This window comes from Penicillium psychrofluorescens, assembly GCF_964197705.1.
Source record: "Penicillium psychrofluorescens genome assembly, chromosome: 3".
Taxonomy (NCBI): Eukaryota; Fungi; Ascomycota; class Eurotiomycetes; order Eurotiales; family Aspergillaceae; genus Penicillium; species Penicillium psychrofluorescens.
Genome location: NC_133441.1, coordinates 2314606 through 2336708, shown reverse-complemented (window position 1 = coordinate 2336708; position 22103 = coordinate 2314606). Strand labels below are relative to the sequence as shown.

At 53.3% G+C, this 22103-nt stretch overlaps 10 protein-coding genes across 10 annotated transcripts; 5 read left to right on the top strand and 5 right to left on the bottom strand.

Annotated features, from left to right (window-relative positions):
* Positions 1 to 141: 141 nt before the first annotated feature.
* On the top strand, positions 142 to 1035 carry PFLUO_LOCUS5010 (uncharacterized protein; the record flags this gene model as incomplete). Its single annotated transcript, XM_073782417.1, has 2 exons — positions 142 to 597; positions 658 to 1035. 2 exons carry the CDS (start codon positions 142 to 144, stop codon positions 1033 to 1035), a joined length of 834 nt encoding a protein of 277 aa, XP_073639075.1.
* Positions 1036 to 2313: 1278 nt separating this feature from the next.
* PFLUO_LOCUS5009 (Trafficking protein particle complex subunit 31) lies at positions 2314 to 3140 on the top strand (the record flags this gene model as incomplete). Its single annotated transcript, XM_073782416.1, has 2 exons — positions 2314 to 2594; positions 2654 to 3140. 2 exons carry the CDS (start codon positions 2314 to 2316, stop codon positions 3138 to 3140), a joined length of 768 nt encoding a protein of 255 aa, XP_073639074.1.
* A 143-nt stretch (positions 3141 to 3283) lies between these two features.
* Positions 3284 to 4102, bottom strand: PFLUO_LOCUS5008 (uncharacterized protein; the record flags this gene model as incomplete). The annotated part of the gene is made up of 1 exon (XM_073782415.1): positions 3284 to 4102. One exon carries the CDS (start codon positions 4100 to 4102, stop codon positions 3284 to 3286), a length of 819 nt encoding a protein of 272 aa, XP_073639073.1.
* Positions 4103 to 4429: 327 nt separating this feature from the next.
* Positions 4430 to 5911, bottom strand: PFLUO_LOCUS5007 (uncharacterized protein; the record flags this gene model as incomplete). Its single annotated transcript, XM_073782414.1, has 1 exon — positions 4430 to 5911. The coding sequence occupies one exon, from the start codon at positions 5909 to 5911 to the stop codon at positions 4430 to 4432; it is 1482 nt and encodes a 493-aa protein (XP_073639072.1).
* Positions 5912 to 6416: 505 nt separating this feature from the next.
* Positions 6417 to 6995, top strand: PFLUO_LOCUS5006 (uncharacterized protein; the record flags this gene model as incomplete). Its single annotated transcript, XM_073782413.1, has 3 exons — positions 6417 to 6659; positions 6754 to 6808; positions 6925 to 6995. The coding sequence occupies 3 exons, from the start codon at positions 6417 to 6419 to the stop codon at positions 6993 to 6995; spliced, it is 369 nt and encodes a 122-aa protein (XP_073639071.1).
* Positions 6996 to 7411: 416 nt separating this feature from the next.
* On the top strand, positions 7412 to 7825 carry PFLUO_LOCUS5005 (uncharacterized protein; the record flags this gene model as incomplete). The annotated part of the gene is made up of 2 exons (XM_073782412.1): positions 7412 to 7486; positions 7568 to 7825. 2 exons carry the CDS (start codon positions 7412 to 7414, stop codon positions 7823 to 7825), a joined length of 333 nt encoding a protein of 110 aa, XP_073639070.1.
* A 444-nt stretch (positions 7826 to 8269) lies between these two features.
* Positions 8270 to 11984, bottom strand: PFLUO_LOCUS5004 (uncharacterized protein; the record flags this gene model as incomplete). Its single annotated transcript, XM_073782411.1, has 4 exons — positions 8270 to 9651; positions 9709 to 11708; positions 11767 to 11920; positions 11978 to 11984. The coding sequence occupies 4 exons, from the start codon at positions 11982 to 11984 to the stop codon at positions 8270 to 8272; spliced, it is 3543 nt and encodes a 1180-aa protein (XP_073639069.1).
* A 711-nt stretch (positions 11985 to 12695) lies between these two features.
* PFLUO_LOCUS5003 (mRNA splicing protein) lies at positions 12696 to 13401 on the top strand (the record flags this gene model as incomplete). The annotated part of the gene is made up of 4 exons (XM_073782409.1): positions 12696 to 12724; positions 12791 to 12823; positions 13035 to 13283; positions 13359 to 13401. 4 exons carry the CDS (start codon positions 12696 to 12698, stop codon positions 13399 to 13401), a joined length of 354 nt encoding a protein of 117 aa, XP_073639068.1.
* Positions 13402 to 14334: 933 nt separating this feature from the next.
* PFLUO_LOCUS5002 (dihydroxyacetone kinase Dak1) lies at positions 14335 to 16304 on the bottom strand (the record flags this gene model as incomplete). Its single annotated transcript, XM_073782408.1, has 4 exons — positions 14335 to 14969; positions 15025 to 15650; positions 15704 to 16214; positions 16298 to 16304. The coding sequence occupies 4 exons, from the start codon at positions 16302 to 16304 to the stop codon at positions 14335 to 14337; spliced, it is 1779 nt and encodes a 592-aa protein (XP_073639067.1).
* A 1792-nt stretch (positions 16305 to 18096) lies between these two features.
* On the bottom strand, positions 18097 to 19761 carry PFLUO_LOCUS5001 (uncharacterized protein; the record flags this gene model as incomplete). Its single annotated transcript, XM_073782407.1, has 2 exons — positions 18097 to 19510; positions 19559 to 19761. The coding sequence occupies 2 exons, from the start codon at positions 19759 to 19761 to the stop codon at positions 18097 to 18099; spliced, it is 1617 nt and encodes a 538-aa protein (XP_073639066.1).
* Positions 19762 to 22103: the final 2342 nt, after the last annotated feature.

Below are 22103 nucleotides of genomic sequence, written 5' to 3'. Positions count from 1 at the left end.
AAGGGGGCGACCAGGGCGTAGCGCTGGAGCCTTACATGTTGGAAGAGGGGTTGAATCGCATTGAAGAGGGCAGTAATCCGGCCGAAATAAGAATCGATATTCGCAGTTCATCTCTTGATCTGGCTCAAACCATTTGCGATCATGAGTACCACAACACACACAGCGAGAGACCAGGCGATCTCTACGCTGGAAATCCTGGAGATGATCCTACTTCGACTCGATATGCGCACTCTTCTCATCGCCGCCCAGCGAGTGTGTCGAAGCTGGGTCACACTGATCAACAAATCAGACCAGATTCAGAGAGCCTTGTTCTTTTCCCCCGTCGCAAAACCTGACGTTCCGATGCATGAAAAGGTGCAGAATCCGCTCCTCGCCGAGGCATTTCCTAGCATCTTTCCAAGCTCCGGTAAAGAATTCCGGAAGTGTACATTTGCAGCCTTGAATATGAATCAGAGTAACACGAAAAGAGCAATGTATATGCGAAAAGAAGCAAGCTGGCGCCGGATGCTAGTCCAACAACCTCCGATCTTGGACTTTGGATTGCTAAGGAAGGTTCACTGCTGGGTTGGCGACCGAGCCCGCCTGATCAAGAACCATGTAAGCATATATTTTCATTATCTTCGCTTGTAAAAGCTTTATTGACAATGGCATGTATAGGGAAGTAAGGAAATGCCCCGGGAGAAGCATGAGGGCTTGCGAATGGAGAGACTGTTCGAGATTCTACTCTTCAACGAAATTATCATCTGGGAGGGATGGTCAACTAACAAAGTCAGATGGGCCACAGATTTTCCACTCGATAATCGGGAACTTGATACCCGGGAACGGGATGACGATGAATTGTATGCGATGATGCCAACGTTTGGCTTGGTTATAGTAGCGCACAGGATCATGCAGTGTTCCATTCGTCCCAATCGGCCCAAAACCGAGGATGAACAACTGAGAGAACAACTTGTTGCTGCATACATAGAGGCGGGTTTTGATATTGACCTGGTCAAGTCTTCTGTCAATGGGGTTGAGATTGAGAGCGTTCTTTGATGGTTGGATACCACCCTCCAGCGAATTGAGAGGTGAAGCATTGAAACCATAGCCCAACGGGGCAAATGCCGTTTCTACTAGCTAGGATCCCTTCGATAGCAAGGAGAAACCAGGTGTTTTTCTTCAGCCCAGCCGTAGTAACCAGAACCAGAATCCATAGCAAAGCCAAGACTGCCACTGCGCGTCTAATCGTGGCGGATTCACATTGCAGGAACATCCATCTTTATCTGACCAGTCGCCATGTCCTCTAGCATTCTCTGGATATTTGTTTGGTTTTTGTTTTCTTTTCTTCTATTTTCTTCTTCACCGGACCTGGAGTGGATCAGAAGTTTCTGCCTCAGGCAGTCACACCCGCCCATAAAAAGCTTTCCGCGCGCCAATTTTTTTTCTCTCTTTTCTTCTTCTCTGTGTGACACCCTCCACCACCCAACCTGCCAGGAGACTGATGTTGTCTTCTGCACCCTGCTCACAGGGTGTGTATGGACAGGATTTGCTATTTTTATTAACTAACACTGACTGGGTAAGTCAATTTTGCTCTTCGTCTCTTTTGTGTCTCCCATGGACCAGCCGGAGAGAGGGCTTGCGAGCCCTCTCTTATGATGAAACTTTTTCCTACATTCGCAGTTTTCACGCTAGCCGTCGTCTTGAACCCATTTCAGACGGCTCTGAGCGCAACTTCTTCCTTGGATGTCTGATTCTGGCTGGTCCATTCGTTGGCACTTTTTTTTTTTTCAAATCGTGTTCTCCTCTGGAGTCCGAACTATCAGACAAGCCATGTGCTAATTGTGTCTGGTTATAGAAGCAGGGATTTTTTATTCGACTACCGCGCAGGGCCTAGGAAGACCTTTGTTTTCGGATACGTGAAGACTTTTTTGAGGTATTTCGAGCTATCGCGCTGGGAGGATACTTGTCTTTAGCTCTAGTGAAATAGAACAACGAATTTGTTGTGACATACTGTCCTTGAAACAATCCCTATTCCCTGTAAACAAGTAAAGAAAAATGGTTCTCGAAGCCCTTGTGTCTGTCTCTAAACGCGCTCGTGAAGCCGACCGAGTGCGGTGAGGGGCGATGTGCTCCGCCGTACCTGAACCAACTCTCCATCTCCAACTACTTGCTCCATATCAACTTACTGCCTCCGACAATGCTCTGCTCGGATTGATCTGTGCTCCTCCTCTTCGTGTCTATCATTGCTACACTCTCTCCTCAGATTCCCTCTCCTCTCTCCCTCTCTCTCCCTTTCTTTCCCGTATCGTGCCAACCCCGTCACATCACGCCAACATGTCTGCTCCCCCCAGACACTCGGCCGTGATGTCCATCAGCAATGCCGGCCCACCTCAATCAGCATCCACCGACAAGCCGCAGACACCGCAACAGGCACAGACACCCACCCAGCCCATGTCCGGGCTGCGCGTCCCCTCCAATCGCAAGACCATCTACGACCGGCATTTAAACCGTAGTCGCAATGCAGAGCTCAGCCGGGCGAGCTTCGCCTTTCTGTTCGCGGAGATGGTGACATACGCTCAGCGGAGGGTAACAGGGATACAAGATCTAGAGAAACGGTAGGCTGCACCTTGGCTCACCTGCAACTCAGACGGGATACTAACGGGCTTCGTTCCAGACTAAATGAACAAGGCTATCCTCTCGGCCTGCGCCTGCTCGACCTCCTCTTCTACCGCAGCACATCCACCTCATCCTCCGCACTCTCGAGTTCCTCGACCTCTTCCTCCCCCCCGAACCGTCCTCTCCGGATAATCACCCTGCTCCATCTCATCCACGGCCCCCTCTGGCGCCTCCTCTTCCAGCGTGCCGCAGACGCCCTCGAGCACTCCGTGTCCGCGGATACTCCTAATGAATACATGATCACCGACAACGACCCACTGGTCAACACCTACATCAGCGTGCCGCGGGAAATGAGCATGCTCAATTGCGCCGCGTTCGTGGCGGGCATTATCGAGGGCGTGTGCGACGGATGTGGGTTCGAAGCCAAGGTCTCGGCTCACAATCAGCCGTCGGAGATGTGGCCCAGCCGCACGGTCTTCCTGCTTCGGTTTGGTGATAGTGTCATGGAGCGGGAGAAGGTGTTGGAGAGAGCGGGCGTCAAATAAACATCTCTCTCTCTCTCCGTCTCTCGAGTCACTCGGGTCTGCTGCTGGATTCTTTCTTCTGATTATTCCCAACAATACCACACACAGTAGCAATATACACCTCACATATATACCACAGTATAGTCCTGCAACTCTGGATTGTATCAAGGGTCACTGCACCACCCACCATCGACCACATACGAGCTCCCGGTTACGGCGCTTGCCTCGTCACTCCCTAGGAACACAATCACTTTAGCCACCTCCTCGGGCTCCAGATCGCGCTTCAAGCTCTGTCCCCGAAAGATCTCCGCGCGATACGCATCCGTCAGCACCTCCTCCCTCTGCCTCTGCGTCGCTATCGCCCCGGGCATAACGCTATTCACCCGAATGTTAGCTTCCCCAAACTCCTTGCTCTGCGTCCGCGTCAGACCCATGATAGCAGCCTTGCAAGAAGCGTATATCGGCGAGTCGGCCGACGGGAGCCTCCAGGTGATAGAACCCAGATTGACAATACTTCCTCCCCCGGAACTCTTCATGGCGGGCACCACGGCCTGGGTGAGGAAGAAGACATGGCGGAAGTTGACGTTGATTTGGAAGTCCCATGCTTCGGCCGTGACTTTCTCTGTGGCTAGTCGCGCTGAGCCGGCTCCGGCAGCGGCGTTGTTGACCAGGACATGCACGGTGCCGTGCTCTTGAAGGATCCTGGCGGCGGTAGCTTGTAGGTCGGGGAGATCGGTGAGGTCGCAGCGGTAGAAGATTGGTGCTTTGATAGACGGCGCGCCGCGAGCGGAGGCCTCTTGAGATAGAGAGACAATGTGGTCAATCGTCTTTTGCGCGGATGTTTCCGCAATGTCCATGAAGAGCACTTGGCTGCCTTGTCGAGCGAAGAGCTCGACCGCTGCCGCGCCTATGCCTTCGGCGCCGCCGCTGACGAGCACGGTCTTGCCGCGTAGGCTGGGGTAGATGGCGTGCGTTGCTGCCATATTGAGGCTAAAGGGGAGAGAGGTGATGAATATGCAAAAGAACTTATGTGTGAGATGTTGAAGGGCAGACGATGATGATGCAGCCAGCCCCTCCTTCACATCTGCACGTCGGAGTATCGGCCCATATCCGATATCCTACCGGCTGATACGGAGTAATTCCCAAGTATATCGATGACCTCCATCAATTCCATTTTTGGTCATTTATATTACAATATCGCTCGCAGGAGCATGCTAATTCAACGTAAACCCCAGAAAGCAGAATCAAAAAGCTGCACCATATGCGCGCCATGCACCTTGATCATGGTTCTTTTCAGCTCCGTTGAGACCTCACGAAGCAGGCTCCACTCGCCGCCGTTTCTCCCGGTCCTCGTATGGTGATGGACTTCGCTTGCGATGGCTGCCCTGATCCGGCCGCGCCCGTTCTCTGGACCGGCTTCGTTCGTAACGGCCCTGCCGAGAGCGAGATCTCGACCTGTGTCTCGGCCGCACGACACTGGCATTGGCACCGGTCGGACCCGTAGGTCCCGAACCTCGATCGTCTCCACGATCAGGCATGAAGCGCTCGTCTGTGACTCCAACGGGAGGGCCGTCACGACGACCCCGAGACCGGTGATCAACGCCATCGCCAAAGCGTCCGGTATCTTCGCTTTTGAGGTCTCGATAGCGGGTCCGACCCTTTTTGCCGAGCTTGGTCATATCGCGGACCTGCATGTACTGCGGTAGGGTCTCGCGGTTGACATCATCCACAAAGCTCCTGCCCATGAGATTGCGCTGGTCCAAGCCCTCGCGCTCCTGATCGTCGCGGAAGAAAGCGCCCTTGTGGAAGTAGCGCTGCATGAAACCGGTCTGGCCGCGGTTGGCCTCGCGCTCTTCTTGCTGCCCGGCCAGGAACTCGCGGTCCTCACGATCCCGCTCTTCGGCTGTGAGATTGCGGCGCCGCTCGATCTCCTCGCGCTCTTTCTCAGCCTCTTCGATGGCTTCACGCTCACGCTTGAGTCGTTTCAGTTCCCGTAGCTTCCACGCTGCATACTCCGCCTCTGGGTCTGCCCCGTCGCGGTCGTCGATGGCTCCTTCTTCGTCGGCCTCCACGAGTTCGTCGTCATCCCAGGCCCTGTGCTGTGCTGAGCGCGCAATTGCGTCCTTTTGCAACTGATCCCGTACCAAATTGTCTGCTTTCTCCTGCCGTTGGGCTCGTCGTACCTCGTCTGTAGTTGAATCTGCGCCACCAGCCGGCGCTTGTGTCTTGTCGGTCTCTTGTACCTCTGCGTTCCCCCGCTTGTCCTTTTTTATGAAAGTAGGCCGTAAGAGTACCCTCCGCGGTGCCTCGTCCTCGGAGCTGCTTTCCTCTTCCGAGCTCTCTTCTTCCTCCTCGTCCTCTTCTTCGTCGCTTGCTTCCGGCCCTGGCGCTGGAACAGCCCTTTGTGCTGTTGTTTCTCCCATTTCAGTCGCAACTCGGGGCGTAGTCTTGGCTGGCGCCGATGGGCGCGCAGGTTCATCTTCCTCCTCGTCGGTCACGAACCCTTCTTCATCCTCATCCTCCTCGATCCTCACATTTTGCACCCCCTTCGCGATCTTTCCAGCCGCGCCCGCAGGGAAAGAGCTCGCAGCAGGTGCTCGTTGTTTCCGTCGTTGTGCTTCTGCTTGTCTGCGCCGCTCTTGTTCTTGTTGCGCTTCGGCATCGTCTTCTTCCTCCTCCTCTTCTGATGACTCCTCCTCTGCTGCAACTGCCTTGCCTGGGCGATAGCGACCGACGGGTTTGAGGGGGTTTGCGGTCATGCCGCGGTGGTCGGAGGGGAGTGGAGGCGGCATCGTGACGGTGGCAGAGGAGTGTACGGTCAAGGATTGAGTTGAGGGGGTGGGGAGTGGCAAATTGTTGTAGAATCAGGTCTTCATTTGCTTGCCCAATAGTGCAATGACTGGACAGATAACTGTGTTGCTCGGCGCCAGGCCGTTGGGGAGTTGTCGTGGTAAGGAACTTCGTCGGACCAGAGCTTTTGCCCGCAACGGTTTATTCCATATCACGTGACGCGCAATTCTTCAGAGTAAACATCCTGGCAGGCTTTCTAACAAGCAAAAGGACCTCCCGTGATCAATGGAGAATTATACCTATAACCACTCAGCTACGAATGTCCTGGTCTTCGGTCGAATTGGTCGAGTATCTGTTCACGTGACCACGTGTAGCGCGACACCGCGCCCAGGGCGAGCGTGATTGATTCCCGATCAACTTCCACCCCACAAAGCAAAACAGCAGCATTTCCTTCTGGAAACACCAAATTGAGCCCACACAACCTTTCCAACACCAGAAACACCCATCATGTCCCTTCAAACGCCCCGCGTCCTCCCCTCCCACCTACACGCCTTCCACCCCTCCAGCGGCGGGCGCTCAACACACACCGTGCGCCTCCTGGGCACCGTGAGCGAGCTCCGCGGTGACACTGCTACTGTGACATGCGGCGGCAACGGCGACGTCACTCTCATCCTGAAACCGGACTCCCACCTGCAGATGGGCAAGTTGGTCGAGGTTGTGGGCAAAGTGGCTGACCTCGAGGGCGGGCAGGTATGTCTACATACATTCCTTATCAGCACCGAGAAGATCACGATATATGTTCTGGGTGGTATGTGGCGGATAAATGCTAACTCTGCGGCTGTAGGGTCTCGGTATTCGGGTGTTGGGCACGACGGACTGGGGGAATCCAGCTGATTGTGGTATGTGCTTGATATCCGGTGCTGCTGATCCAATTCCTGTGCGGCACATATTTTGCCTTTTCTTCAATTACCTGCTTCTCGTTAAAGAGCTCGTGGTGTGCTAACGTCCGTTACAGATTATAAAATCTACGAGCGAGTGGTCGAATCCACCCATCGCTTCAAGTCTATTTTCTACGATGCGGAGTGAATTTCTCCTATTGCCGACTGGAAAGGTGTCGCTGCTTCAAATACTCTCATATCATTCAGTGCGGGCATACTACATACGATGTTATGATATTCTCTTAAATGGAAACAATGGCTGGATTGATCGTCCATTTGAGCCCTATGTAGTTGAGCGATCCCAGGCTGGCGTGTAGGTGACTAGAAGACTGGTAAAGAACGAATAGTGTCGGATCTTCCTTTGGATGCAGGAGTTACATTCTTTTGATCGACCGGGGATAGTATTCTCGAAGGACCAGTGAATAGATTGACGATGATGCAAGGTAGAAGCGATCGGCGCTAAACCCTCCCGCGAAGATCTACGTTGTTGCCTACCGTCAGCGTCAGCTTCATTTGATCGTGAACTCCTTCCGTTCTTCTTATCACTCATCGCATTTATTCATCATGGGCCGATCCTCTGACACTGTGCCCCCTTACGAGGAGCTCTACGCTCAACCGCCCGCCAACGCATCCACTGGGGTAAGCGATAACTCTCTCCGACACGGTGTGCTTGGAAACCAAACCAAGTAACCTTTTGACTGATAAACCCATTTCGCTCAGTACTCGGCCGTTCTTCAAGCGGACCATGAAGACCACCAAGATGTCCCGGATGTGGAACTGCAAGGTCAGTCTGGGCCAGATATCGAGGCTCAACCACACAAGCACTGCGAAGAGTGTGACAAAGTGCGCGAGCGCAGAGAGAGACGGCGGGGCGAGAAATATTGCTGCACGATGGTTTCGGTGACGTTTATTGTGGCGTTCGTGTGTCTGATGCTGTTTGGAATCGTCTTGGTGTCGGAGAAGAAGGGGAAGCACTAGCGTGGAGGGCGAAGACCTTCTTCAATCGGCTTTTGTAGAGAACAATTTGTTTATTATGAATCAATGATCTTTTTTATCAAGTGGGCGTGTTTGCTACGGGGAATACGGGCCAGTTTCTTCTAATGGATGAGCTGGGATCTCAAATGCAGTAGATACAAGCAACCACATGCGGCGAGAACTGAATATCCCAATGCCAGCATGGCCAAAGACTGTCTTTCGTGATGTCAATATGTATTCCATTGACTGCTAACCTTCTTGGGTGAGTTGCTATTGAAAACCAAAATACCACCAGTAAAGAAAGTCAAACGACCAGCTTTCGAAGGCTAGCATGCAAACAAATGTCACTCCGCCATACCCAGACGCCATCGCTTTAGAAAACTCAAAAACAAAAACCAGATCAAATGACAGAGAAGGAAAGAACTGCCGTGTTTCCTGCTCTAGCTCTTATGAAGCAGGCGACGCTGCTTGCAGGCTGCCATGTTGTGACTGCTCCTCAGCAGAGAGTTTGGTAGTAGGATCGTGGTGAAGGGCATCAGAACTGAAAAAGCCCGAGTCGGGAACGGTGGCGTCGCCAAAGCTAAAAGGGTTGAACTCGGAGTCGTGCATGTGTTCCTTGCCCACAGGATCGGACAAGATCGCGTCGAAGATATCTTCTGAAGGATGGGCAGCATCCTCTTCTGACCCGACAGGAGACATGTAGTCCTCTGGCAGCCAGTCCGCCCAGTTTTCGCCGCCGAATTTCGTGTTCCCCAGCGGAAAGGAGCCTTCGGTATCGAAGATATCCATGATCATGCCATCGATGGATCCAAATGCCTCAGAATGCAGGCCATCGTCAACCAAGGTGGGAATACCGGGGGTATGAGCGCGAGATTGCTTGCTGGGAGACCGGTTCTGTCTTGACGTTGACAGGGGGCTTCCGTGGGTTTCCTGTGCACGTTGCAGCCGCTCCGCAGTAAGACGGGCCGTGGACAGGCCCAAGCCACCGTCCCGACGCTTGTTGATAGTTGGCGAGTGACAAGGCACCGAAGCAAATTTGTCGTTAAAAGCAGAAGGACGATGATTGCGTCGACGAGGCGTCGGACTTGTAGGTAGGTCGAAATCCAATGTCGGGCTCTCGAAGAGACCATCAAGATCGTCGTGCGGCGTTGGAGCCACGTTCTCCTTTCCATCAATTCGCTTCTCTCCCCGCGAGGCAATTCGAGGGCTGCGTCGCGGAGAGCAGCTATTGATGCTGTTGATCGACGAAGCATCTAGCGGCTTCAGTGGTCCCTCGTTGTGAGCATTGTGGAAAAGCATCCTGCGCACAGGTTTGGGCGTCAGGTTGTCGCCGTTGTCCGTCTGCAGGTGAACATGCTTGGCCTCCATATTCCTCGCCGGACTGGATTGGATGGCCCGCCGAAGTGCCTCCATGGCGTCTTGCTCATGCCAGCGGTTCTCCGCAGTATCGATTGATCGTCGAGGCTCAACGCTATTGGCACGACGGCGTTTGTTAGGGGATGCGTCCGCGTCATACTCCTCCTGATCGTTGTCGTTGTCGTTGTCGTTGTCGTTGTCGTTGTCGTTGTCGTTGTCGTTGTCGTTGTCGTTATCGTTGTCCACACAAGGAGTAGGTCCATCAGGCACGGAAGAGGCTTCGGTGGGAGCCGGAGATGATACCCCGACTCTGCTTGACGGGGCTTTGCTGCGCGTCCTGGTGGCCGGGCAAGGTTGTGACAATGGGCCATCTCTGCGGCTCCTCGAAGGACGCTTCCTCTTCCCAGTAGGAACCTTGTTCCACTTGTTTTCTGGACGCATGGTCTTGAATTTGTGAAGCCAGAGGCCACAAGCTGCATAACAGGTTAGCACAATAGTAGCGAAAAAAAGACGAGCTAGACGCTACTCACGATTGCAGAGGAGGATCTGCGCCCAATCGTTGTCGGCATCCATAAGACTCTTCTTGTAGACCTTGAACTTCGAGACATCATTGTTGTCGTCTCGCTCCATAACTTGCCAGAAAAGCATCGTAGAGTCCTTTAACATCTCACGTGCGGTATCTTCATTGCCGACGATTTCCTTCGACCAAGCCCGGCGCCATGTAGGAGTTTCGATCGATCCACAATTCTCACAGTAGGGTGGAACCTGCCCAGAGCGAATGGCTTGGTCTAAACGTGCCTGCACTTGTTTCATGCGCTTGGCCCCAGCGCCGCTCCGGACTTTGCTATCCTCGGGCGGCGGTGCCGGGGTTTCTGCAATGGTGAAGTCACTCATAGGACCAGCCCAGGTTTGAGAATGCTGGAGAGGAGGATGCGTGGGTCCGACGGGGTCGCTAGCGGGGACTGCATTCGTCAATTGTTCGGCTGCACTTCGCGGTCCCGGAGCTGGTGCCAGGGGCTTAGGTGCCATTCGGACACTGGCTCGGGAAGAGGGCCTGGATCCGCCTGACGTGGATGGACGAGGCAGGGAAGGCTGTGCGTCCTTTCGATTCTGCTCTTTTAGCCCATCGCTCATCAGGAATAGGTCGTTGGCAGCTCCATCAATCGCACTGGCCGGCGAGGTGGCCTGTACTGCAGACCGTACGGGGCGCTTGTCTTGCCCGATCTCATGAGATTCTGTTCTTCTGCAGTCATCCAGGGGAGTAGCAGCATCATCATCTAGAAGATCGTCCAGACCGCCGCTCATGAAACCAGAGTCGGGATCCAGGGAAAGGGGTGGCAATACGGGACTGGACCTTTGCGGGAATCGACCGTCCATGATTGGGGGTGACGACGGCATTGTGAACGATGGCTCAAAGAGACCCTGATACCGAGACTCCTCCGGCGAATGGGCCGTCTGATCCGTTGCAGGTTGGTCATCACTCATACAATACGGCGATGTATATGTACTGGTTATCGATGACTCCCGTAGCAAACTGGAAGGAAGTCGACCTCGACTTCGCAGATCAGTAGGCCGAGAGATTGGAGTTGGCGGCCGCACAGGCTCGTCGTTCGACTGCTGAACGGCAGCTATAAGGGAAGGATTCACGGGGGTCGGACGGTGGATTCGCACGGAAGCCGCTGTACTGGCAGCCACCCGCAGTGAACTTGGTTGTCTTTCGATATTCATGTCCGACTTGCCAGGCCAGGTCGCTTGATACACCTTGGCTCTCTTCCGTGGCTGAGGATCGACAGACTCTTCACCACCGCTGCCATAACCAGATTGCACCGAGTCTCTCCGCAAATCGTATGTTTGCATCTGAAAGTCATTGTCCCGCATGGAGGCACTCGACGATGGCCGGATGATGTCGCTCGAAGGCATGCCCTGCTTCTGTGATTGGTGCTGACTTGATGGCCGAGTCCCGCCAGGCGTCGAGATTCGGCTCGGAGCATATGATTGAGCAGGCGACGCGGATCGGACCGACTCGTTCGGGGCTGGAAAGCTAGAGAAATCGCGAGGTGTAGACCCTTCGCTCAAGAGCTGGTGAAACCGATCGATCCCAGAATGACTCATTGAGGCCAGGGAGCGTTCAAATTGCTGGCCCTTGGCAGTTTCCAACAGACCCGGGTTTTGACGGACAAAATTTGTCCACGATTGCGCATCGAACTCGTGTGGGATGACGTTGCTCAGTTCTCGGTATTTTTGCATGCTGTCCAGATATTCGCTCTGCATAACGGTCGGAACAGGCAAAAGCCGCAGCTTAACCTCTAGTGTCTCATGGGCAGCACCCTTCGAAAAGAGACCCATGGGGTTCTTGCACACGCGGCCGGTGACCATGGTCTTGGATTGATGTGCGGGTGCATCAGGCGTTGGAGAGGATGAAGCCAGAACCCATGATAGCATCCCCTGCCCAACCAGAGGGGTTTCGTATTCCGAGTAGTCGTAAGCATATACCGTGTAATCCTTGCCCAGCTGGGCCACTAGTTCGGGACTGCAAGGCCAATGGGGTGAGAAATCAGGTTTGTCAACAGCCAGAGACAGGGACTAACCTCGCAGACACAATAGCTTGGATACATGTCTTTAGCTCAATGACCCCCACTGGGGTTTGTTCATCCAGGTAAGCGGTCTGGATGTCCAGCACATGAGGCCACCGAGCAAGACAATTGGTCTTGTTCTCATTGTCGAAGGTATAGAGAACCTTGACTGTTGAATGTGTTTTAGCTTCCATCATTTCACATCGATATAGGGGTAAGTGCCTACGCCTCATGGGGCGGACGGTGATTCCGTCCTGAGATTCCATCTCACCAAACTCGCGTGTCCACCATGCACCGCACCGGCCTTAAGAAGAGGTAGAATGGCAGAGGAGGTTCTTGCAATGTTATAAAGCGAATGGGACCCAATTGTCGAGATAGGAGGGTGCAGCCGAAGGTGGGTGGTAGGAGGAGGGGAGGAGAGGGTGAAGACCGAATATACCGACACCACTCGAACAGGTCCTTGAACTCGTCGAGCGATCAGCCAAGCATGACTGACCAAGGTGGGTTAGAAATCTCGTCGGCCGGGAGAATGGATAGGCTATGCAACAGCAGTGGAGCGGCGTTCTGGTCTGCAGGACTGGAATGTTAGAGAGGGTCAGTCGAGAATTCCATAGGACAGGATTGAACGAGGGATTGGCTGTTCATACGGTAAGAAGAATTGTGCTGCAAGTAGAATGACATAAAAAGTACAACTGGCTGCAGATATTCCGGACGAGGGAGAAAAACTCGAAAGGGAGGCGGAATAATGAGAAGAGAACGAGGTCCTTGCATGCGCGATGTTGAAGTACTGATCCGCCGATCCCCAAACAGGCCGTGGACGCGACGTGACTCTGCGGCCTGAAACGCAAGGCACTCATGCACGTGACCCTGCAGACTCGCAACTTCGGGTTGCGAAAAGAAGGAAGAAGGACGATACACCCATTGCCTTTATATCCTCGCCCACCATGTCGACAGCCCCGGACCCCAAGATCCAGTATGTCATTCATCCTATGACTCACACTGATTGAACGTCCGTCCGCTAACAATTTACCTCTCCCAGAGATCTGCTCAACAAGCCCAAGGCCGAGCTCACGTAGGTTCCTTCCCCCTCGAGTCTCGTGGCAATCGCCCTCGATCCCCCTTTCCTTTCTGCCTATTTGACCCCGCCTATTACGGATCTCGCTCGTGATGCCCGCATTGCGGATACCGATGCACCACATATCTCCTACCACCACACAACCCCCAAGCATGCACGCTGAGTAAAGGCATACATATACTAACCGAGGACCCGCATATCCGAACAGGGAGTACGAAGTCGCTCTGGTCGAGGAGCATGAGCTCACCGCCGGCCCGCTGTCCCTTCTGCAGACCGCCACCCGCACGCACACCCAGGTCCTGATCTCCTGCCGGAACAACCGCAAGCTGTTGGCCCGCGTCAAGGCCTTTGACCGACACTGTAACATGGTGCTGGAGAATGTCAAGGAGATGTGGACTGAAAAGCCCAAGGGCAGCAAGGGGAAGGGTGTGAACAAGGATCGCTTCGTGAGCAAGATGTACGTTGCATCCCCCTCGCCCCTCGACTTGCGATCTGATTGATGCTAATCGCTTTCGTTTTTTCTCTGGGTTAGGTTCCTGCGTGGCGACTCCGTTATCCTCGTCTTGCTTAGCTGAGTTGTCTTGGTTATATCTTTCCATCTTCGTGCGCATCGGCATCCACCCCACGACCCAGGTTACATGTTCCCGGGGTGGGTTGATCCCCTGCCGCTCGTGCCGCATCTCTCACCCACAAAAGTCCCTCGTGTGACTGAACGGACCTACCATGTCGTCGATGTCGATACCCTTTCTCTTTTTTTTCTTTGTGTTCTGCTTCCCTTACTTGTGACTGTCGTTGCGGCTAGGGTTCGATGGATCGATGTCTGCTCTTCTTTCAAAAGTAACCTTGGCATGTAACATTGTGCCGCAGGAGATTTCTGGATGAGTCTTTTTATCTTTTGGCTTGGGAGGGTTGTACTTGAAAATATCCGGCGTTCAGTTCTGGATGTACTTGCCGTCTGTGGTTGATCTAGAAAGCATCGGGTCGGTTGGAGCAACTCGTGGCGTCTCCGCAACCAAAAATTCAGTAGTAGAATAAACCCTCAAGACATATCACTGTCTAGCTGCTGAAGCAATAGTTTATAATCCTTCCTCTCTAAAATATGGAATTTGGCAATAAAAGTAGCCTATATATATCCTTGTCGTCCGAGATGATAGTAACCCTCCAAGTGCTCGATCCCATCCTCGAGCCAGTATATATAGTCATCGAGGTATGAAGGCGATTTGCTGGAAGTGAAGCTGGAGTTTCATAGACATCCAACGTAATGTAGGGATATTATTTGCCAGACATTTGCGCTGCTTACGGTTAGGCCAGAGTAGACTGCTAAGCGTCAAGATCAACCCTAGAACTGGTTCTGTTTAATGTAGAGTGCACTTAAATGTTCGACTTCAGAACCCAAAACGAGGCATCCAGTACATTCTTGTCATCATCATGAGATTATATTAAACATCGCCCACAGTTTCCCGATGTCAAAGTATATGAGTATGTATACGAAACAAAAACAAACAGCATCATTTCTCGACCGCCTCAGCCAGACCGGTGAGGAACTCGCTGAGACCGTAAGCGCCGGGGTCAGGCACCTTGCCGAGCCACTCTTCCTCGCCGCCAACATACACAGCGCGGCCCAAACTGGCCTTCATGCTCTTGGTGGACTCGCTACCCTGCTGGGAGGCGGCGGCGGCAACGCGCACGTCGAGGGTCTCCATTAGGGTGTCGCCGAAGGGGACAAGGGCGTCCATGAGGGTGCGGTCACCGGGCTTGGCTGGGGTATACTTGCTCAGCGCGTTGATGGAGTGCTTCAGGGCTTTGGCCCAGACCTCGGTCGTGGCCGGCACGGCGGAGCTCTGGTCTTGGGCGCGCAGGCCGTGGGCCAGCGCGTTCAGGAAGATGGCATAGATGGCGCCTGAGGTGCCATCCATGGTGTTCTCGACCACGGTCACGATGCGGTTCACCGTGTTGACGATGTCATCGCTCAGTGGGGGCGAGGCATTGTCCAGAAGCGCCTGGATGGCTTCCGCACCGCGCTTCAGACCCACGCCGCAGTCACCGTCACCTACGATGGTGTCGTAGCGGGTAACCTCGGGTTCCACGCTGATGACGCGCTTCAGGCCGGCACCGAGAATCTTCTTGACAACGGCAGGATCCACTGTGATAAGAGTGAGTTGGTGAATTATAGCCGATGAAAACAGAAAAGGACTTACACTTCAGGTTGCTGGGCAACTCTTCGGCCAGGTTCGAGTCTTTGAGCTCAACAGGGGCGTCGGACCGATTATCCCAGGTCGAGGTAGGGATAGGTGCGGACCAACCCACAGCTTCAGCGGGCGCGTCCAGCAGCTCCAGCATGGACTTTCCAGCGCCCAGGCCGGTGTCGGACAGCCTCAGTAGCGAGACACTGAAGCCGAGGCCGTTCAAGCTGGTCAGGAAGGTACCCTGGATGAGACGGACCGGCTTGACCTGGTAGTCGCGCTCCAGCTGGCGGTAGAGCTCGTCAGTGATACCGGCCATCTCCAGCGGGCTGACACCGCCGAGGTTGTTCACGAGCAGGACAAACTTGTCCTCGGGCTTACGAGTGATGTAGTTGCGGTCGGTGTCGTTTTGGTCGAGCAGCTGCTTAAGCATGATTGAGACCAGTCCAACTAGCTCGAATTTGGCCCGGTGCGAGCCCGGCTCATTGTGAATACCCATGCCGATCTCAACCTCGCCGTGCTGGACCGTGTCCTCGGGCACATCACGACCGGGAATATGAACATGCTCCAGGGAGGAGCCCAGCGACACCAAGTTATCGTTTACCTGCCTAGCCAAGCCGTATACTTCCTCGAGCGAGCCACTGGGAAACTGATTAGCCGCGTGATTCGGTCCATCACAACCGGAGCAACGTACCCTGCCTCCGCCAAGGCTCCGATCATCTTAAGGATCAGAATGCCACCGCAAAGTCCACGGCGGCCGACCAAACCACCCTTCTCCCGGCCCACACCGACATCGTCATTGATGGCAAAGAACTCGGTGTTAATGCCGGCGGCACGGCACTTCTCCGTGGCCATACCGAAGTTCAACACATCGCCGGTGTAGTTCATGGGAATGATGAACACGCCCTCATTGGTGGGGACGCGGTCCATGGCGGCCCTGCGAATCTGCTCCGCGGACGGAGAGGCGAAGATAGTTCCTGCCACCGAGGCGTCACACAAACCGTGGCCGACATAACCCGCAAAGGCAGGCTCGTGGCCGGAGCCACCACCAGTGACGATTGACACCTTCTTGGCCTTGCGGGGAGCATCTGGGCGACGGAAGACGATCTTGTGCGTCGGGTCCAAAGCCAAAGACGGGTTTGTCAGTGTGATAGAGTGGAGGGCAGTTAGAACCAGGTGGTTCGGGTCGGAGAAAAAGTGTTTGGCTAGAGGCTGCTGTTAGAATCACTGGCTATGGGGTGATTCCATCCGTCTGGATATTCTGGGGCAGGGAGTGGAGCGAACGTACTCTGCATGGTTGATCAATTGTGGACAGTCAGATAGACACCAAGTGGATTTGTGGAAACCGGACAGCGCGAGCCGCTGGCAAAAAGGTTGAACGAAGATAGAGAAATAAGGACTGCTGTGCAAGCTCCGGAGGCAGTATATAAGGAGGTTGTCGCAAGGAGGGGGTTTCGCAATCGCTCTCGGCAGACCAAGCCAACAGGGAAGCACGAATGCGATTTATTCGATTGATTGGAGACCTGGACACGAAGGCGGGGAAAAAAAGTGGGGAGATTCAGAGGTGTGGAACGAGAGACTGTATAGTGTGGGGGTGGAAGAGGTGATGGTGATGGTGATAGTTGTGAAAGGGAGGGAGAGAGAGGGAAAAGGAATTGGGAGAAAAGTGAGAGTCGAGGGGTCCTTTATGTGGTGGTGTGCTGTGCTGTGCCCCTCTAGATTGGAAGAAGGATGGAAGGAATGGAAGACGACTTTTTTTTTTTTTTTTGCAGCTCACATGAGGCAGCTCGTGCTTCCCCCACCAGGCCCCGGATTACCGCCTATGGGAATCCCGCCAGGCACGCACATAGCTATCGCTATCGCCCGATATCGCCACAGCTAGAGCGACATCTCGCCCGAGTCTAGGCTGGACCGGCCTCCTGAACCGGGCTAGCCGGTGCACCGACCACCACTTTACTTGCGCCTCTGATTTGAATATGCACCAGAAACACCCCAATGGCATTATCCGCGTAATGGCCTGCTAGACGCGTCCCACGATGGGGCGGGCGCAGTGGAGGCATCATGAGACCAGCAGAAAAAGATCTACCAAGAGATCTCCTCCACGGGCGCAGGGGCCAAAAGCCCAGACTCCGCTGTCAGATCGGGAGCCGGTGGAGCCAATACTGGCCGCGCGGGATAGCAGTGGTCTGTTTCTCACCGATCCTGGGAATAAGTAGCTCAGCTGGGAGTTTTGCTAGTGTCGGTCTTGCCTAAGAGGGACTCTGTCAATTCTCATCTCGATGAAGAGCAGTATCATACTATGCTTGCTAGCTACATAATTTCAAATCTCTAGTAAGTGAAAGGAAAAATAGTTCAGATGTTTGGCCGTATAGGAGAGTGGGGATGGGGATTTCTAGCTTGACATGCCCCTACTTTTATCCAAGTGATCATCATTAGATCGCTATGAATCGCGAGCTTGCTCAAGAATGACTCTTATCCTATCGTTCAACCCTACGATGTTGATTTTTACAATAATTGCTACGATCTACGAACGGTGGTTGCTGCTTGGCCTTTGCGCCCTGGACAAGGGCCAGTTAGTAGTCCCACGGCGCAAATGCAAGGGTCCAGAATGGCAGAGCACAAGGTTCGCACCGAGAGCTCTCCACAAACCATAACACCAGTAGCGTCAGGCTCAGTAAACCCAATTGCACGCACAGATGAGATGGCCAATAGCACCAGAGCACTCCGTGAAGATCCAAATGAACAGAGTGCCACGGGCAGTTCCCAGGGACCAAGCAGCAAACCACACATCTACACAGCAGCAAGCCGTTAGTAGTGTCTGCCCAGACTTTCGGTCAAGGGCACGACACCAAAATAGGAGAGAGGAAAAGGGGCAAAAAAAGTGCATGTCCTTTCGCTGGTATTGTCCAGATCAAGTTTTAACGGTAATATCTCAGAACGAGACTTACTCCGAGGAGTAAAGTCTCGAACACCCGTCATGCGTGCTCCTCAAAAGGAAAATACTCACCGGGATTTCCGAAACACGGAAACCAACGTCAAGAGAAATCGGCATAGTTGCCAGACCAAAGCGCTTGGGATATCCATAATTCAAGCCGCTGCAGCCTCAGGCTTTGCTCCCGGTTGCCCATGTGCTTCAACCGAGGCATCTGTTTCATATTCCGAGTCGATAGGCTTCAGGTGCTGGAACCACTCGTTCTTCGATTTGCGCCACCACTCCAATAGTGCGAGAATCGTGACGCCTCCCATGATGACGATCGCATAATTGAACAGGCTGGAGTCCTTGTCGATCTGACTGTCCGAGTACTGCGGGGAGCAAAGCACTGCGAACAAGAACCCGTTCCAGATAAATGTTATGATGGCTGCCACCAAACCAAACCAGCCCATATCCCAGAATCCAGGACGGAATGACTTGCGGGTCACGAAAGTGCGACCGAGGCCAACGAGACTGTATGCTGCGATTGAACCCACGGCTGATGTCGAGATCAGACTGGAAAAGGCAACCTGGGACGGTAACTGGGTGCACAGCAGAAGCGCGGAAATTACTGCAATGAAGATGACTGCATTGCGAGGTTGCTTGGACTTCGTAACCCGTGATAAGACATCGCTGAATGGGAAGACACCATCACGAGCGACGGCGAAGACGAGTCGTGACACCGCGACCAGTGAGATGGAGGTGTTTAGAATCGCCCCAAGCATTGAGATGATGGTCATCACAACATGACCCCGGCCGAGCGCCATTGAGTACATATTGATGAACGGCTGAGGCGCGCTGGTGTCGTAGAACGTTTCAATATCCGGCATGCAAAACAAGAACAGGACAATAATCGGAAATCCACACAGTGCCGAGGCGACAGTCGCCCAGAAAACACCCTTGGCCGCAGCCTTCTTAGCTGATATAGTTTCCTCGGCTACATGGCCGGAGGCATCTTCTCCGACAAGACAAGAGCCAACCAAGTACCATGAGAGCACCCAATTGAGGCCAGGACTGGTATCACCGCCATTATAGGTTGAAGTGAAAACAAAGTCGGCGGACTGGAATCCGTACGTCTTCGAAACGCCGATAGGCAACCAGATGAAGTTAAGGAGCATGTCAATCACAATGACAATGACGCCGGCGCGGAACACCCACGAGTACATCCGGTGGGGCAGGAAGTTCAGGGCGGTTGCGATGGCGAGGAAGAGCAGGGAAAAGGCCCAAGCGATGGCGCGAGCACGTACATCCGAGGTGGCGTGGGGGAAGCTTGCCTGCGGGTCGAACACAACGACCTCCGAGATCAGGTAGTTGGCCACACCGAAGGAATCACTCGCGAGAAAGGCCGTCCATGCCACGAGTGTCCATGCCGCAACCAGGAATGAGACGAGCCGTCCCAAGCGCCCACCGCCCCACGATCGGAATGCCCAATAGTATATAGACCCAGCCGCAGGATAGCTCGAACAAGCCTCGGCGAGACAGGCAGCAGTGATGATCGAGAGGATGCTGCCCGAAACCCAGGAGCTCCATCTGCAGAGGTTGTTAATTCAAGCCCGGAAAGTTGGGTGAGACACTTACATCGCAGCAGGACCGCCTCCACTCAGAGCGATGTAGAAGAGCACACGGATACCTCCGATGCAGTACAATGCAGAAAACGAGCAGGCGAAGTTATCGAACGAGCCCCATCCACGCGCTAGGACAGAACGGTAACCCAGCTTCGCTAGATCGCGATCGTCTTCATTGGCCACGGCCAGATTGTGACCGTTCGTGTTCGAAGCCATTCGTTTAGGGTATAAGATAAAATTCTGGTGAGAGATTCTTAAGCGGAAGAGATCTGAGAGATGCTCAAGTCGCAAGTCGAGTTGCGGGAAGAAGCGCAGAGTTTTTTTTTTTGAAGTTGGTGATCTTGTGCCGATCGATGATTAATAATTGCTTGAATGGGTCCAACCAACTTAGATGTATACCGGTACTTACAATAATCATGGAAGGCAGAAATAGTGTCTTGTAGTTTCATTAATCTCCTAATTTACACAGTCAAAGCATCTTGGACCATTGAATTCCATAATAACTTTGCGGGTTCATTCAATGTCCGGCTCGCAAAGAAGAACCCCTGCAAGATCGATTCGGCACTGCGCCAATCGTCCACCTGTAACTGCCGCGCAGTTGCTTTGAGATGCTGCAGAAACCATGCAAAGCAACCTGGCTCGTGAGCTGCAAGGCTGCCGGTAAACAACATCCAAAAGAGCACATCGAGGTCTGTCCTCTGGATGATATGAAGATTTTCATCCAGACATTGCCGAAACTTGGCAGCAGTAGCCTCCGCGCAAGCCATCCCATCAAACTTCCACAGCCGGGTCGCCGTATAAGCCTGGATTGATAGTCGCACAGTTTCTTGGAAAGGAGGGAGTGAGCGACGTTCTAACGTAAACAGCCGGTGAGCCAATAGGACTACGTAGCCATGTTCACTTGGCACCGGATGGGAGGGCATCTCATCCGACTGGCTCTCAAAATAGAGACAGATTGGTTGGAAACTCTGCATAATCGCCTTAAGACCTGGATCGAGATCTTGAGACCAGGAGGAGTTAAAGAAACGGCTCCCAAATAAGGTCGTTTGGCAGTGATCGTTGGCTTTGAAGAAAGCCGACCTTTCTCGAGCTTCGTGTTCCCATTTTGCTGATAAGGAGAAGCTCAGAGGAGAGCCAAGAAGCCCTTTCATAAGATCGCAGCTGTGAAGATGTTCAGATTTGCAAATTTTGCTCTCGGTTTAGCTCATTATTGGCCTACCAGTATACTAGGGTTTCCGCACGATATCCTAGATTATCAACCCCCCCGAGAACTTGAATGATTCTCTTCATACCGTTTATGTGCGCTTCGACTGCTTCCACATTGCCTTCGGCACCCTAGTCGAGATTGTTCAGCCAGAGTACGTATTTACCAAAGGATGTAGCAGAGCAGGGCGAGATTCATTGGGAGTGAACGGTGGCCTAGCTTCTTACCTCGATGTAAAGGAGATGAGCCATGGCTATGAGTATGGCCTCTGAATAACGATAGCCTGGCTGGCCCAGTACCTGCCGGAGGGATTTGATGGCGTCACCCCGCAGTTGGAGCCCATCTTGAACAGTCTTTTGGATAGTTTGTGGAGGAGCGTCACGGAGCGAGAGGCCAATCGCTCGATGGAACGCGCCGATGGATAAGAAGGTTTTTAACATGGCTGGCTCAGTAAATGCCATCTGCAGAAGCGACAGTTTTAGCCCGTCGGAATATAGAGGAAGGTATGCTTTCGACGTATAGAACTTGACTAGGTAATTGTTAGCTTTTTATCAGTAGAATAATTTGATATTGCCGACGAATTTTCAAAGTGGCAGTCTCGCAAAGGAATATTTATAGTACTCACAGTGGTGGAAATATAGGTTCGTATTTTGATCTGTGTGAAGAGACAAGGAGAGGACACCGTCTAGAATATCCAGATTGGTGGCTTGTCCTACTACTGGCGTATGTGCAATAGGAACAAGACCTTCTTGAGACCGTACAACGCGGGTATCGGTCGGAAAGGGCTTCACAGTCTTTAAGTTCTGCAATTGAATTTCTTTTTTTCGTCGATGATATCGTGTCCTTATAAATGCTTGTTTGGCCCGAGCAGCTGTACGATCTTGAGAATCCTCATCTTGGTTCACCCATAGGAAATCTGTCGGCGTCTTCGTTGTAGAGGCACCTCCGACAGCTCGTGACGACGAACCATCTGGGATCGCTCTCGAACGTGCTCCAGACTGTTCAGGAGCCATGGCCCGGATAGTCCACAAAAGAGATGCTACTAGGAGAAAAATATGGGTCTGTAAGGTTGAGATTGACAGGGTCGCCGGCCGAGCCCCTCCGCCTCTGGGGCCCAGGCCAGTCCCCGCGATTGGCCATCTCGGACGGAAACCCCTCATTCGTCCACGTCCTCATAGACCAACCTGTTAAGTAACTAGCGGCTTTTTCGAATTAAATCATAGATTCGTCCCCAGATTTAGCAGCGGCAGTGTCGCAGCAGCCCTTTTCCTTCAAATCCCATAATAGCGAATATCAGGTGGTCTGGTCACACACAGCATGTGTTCGACAGTATTAGCACAGCGATGGAAGGGAA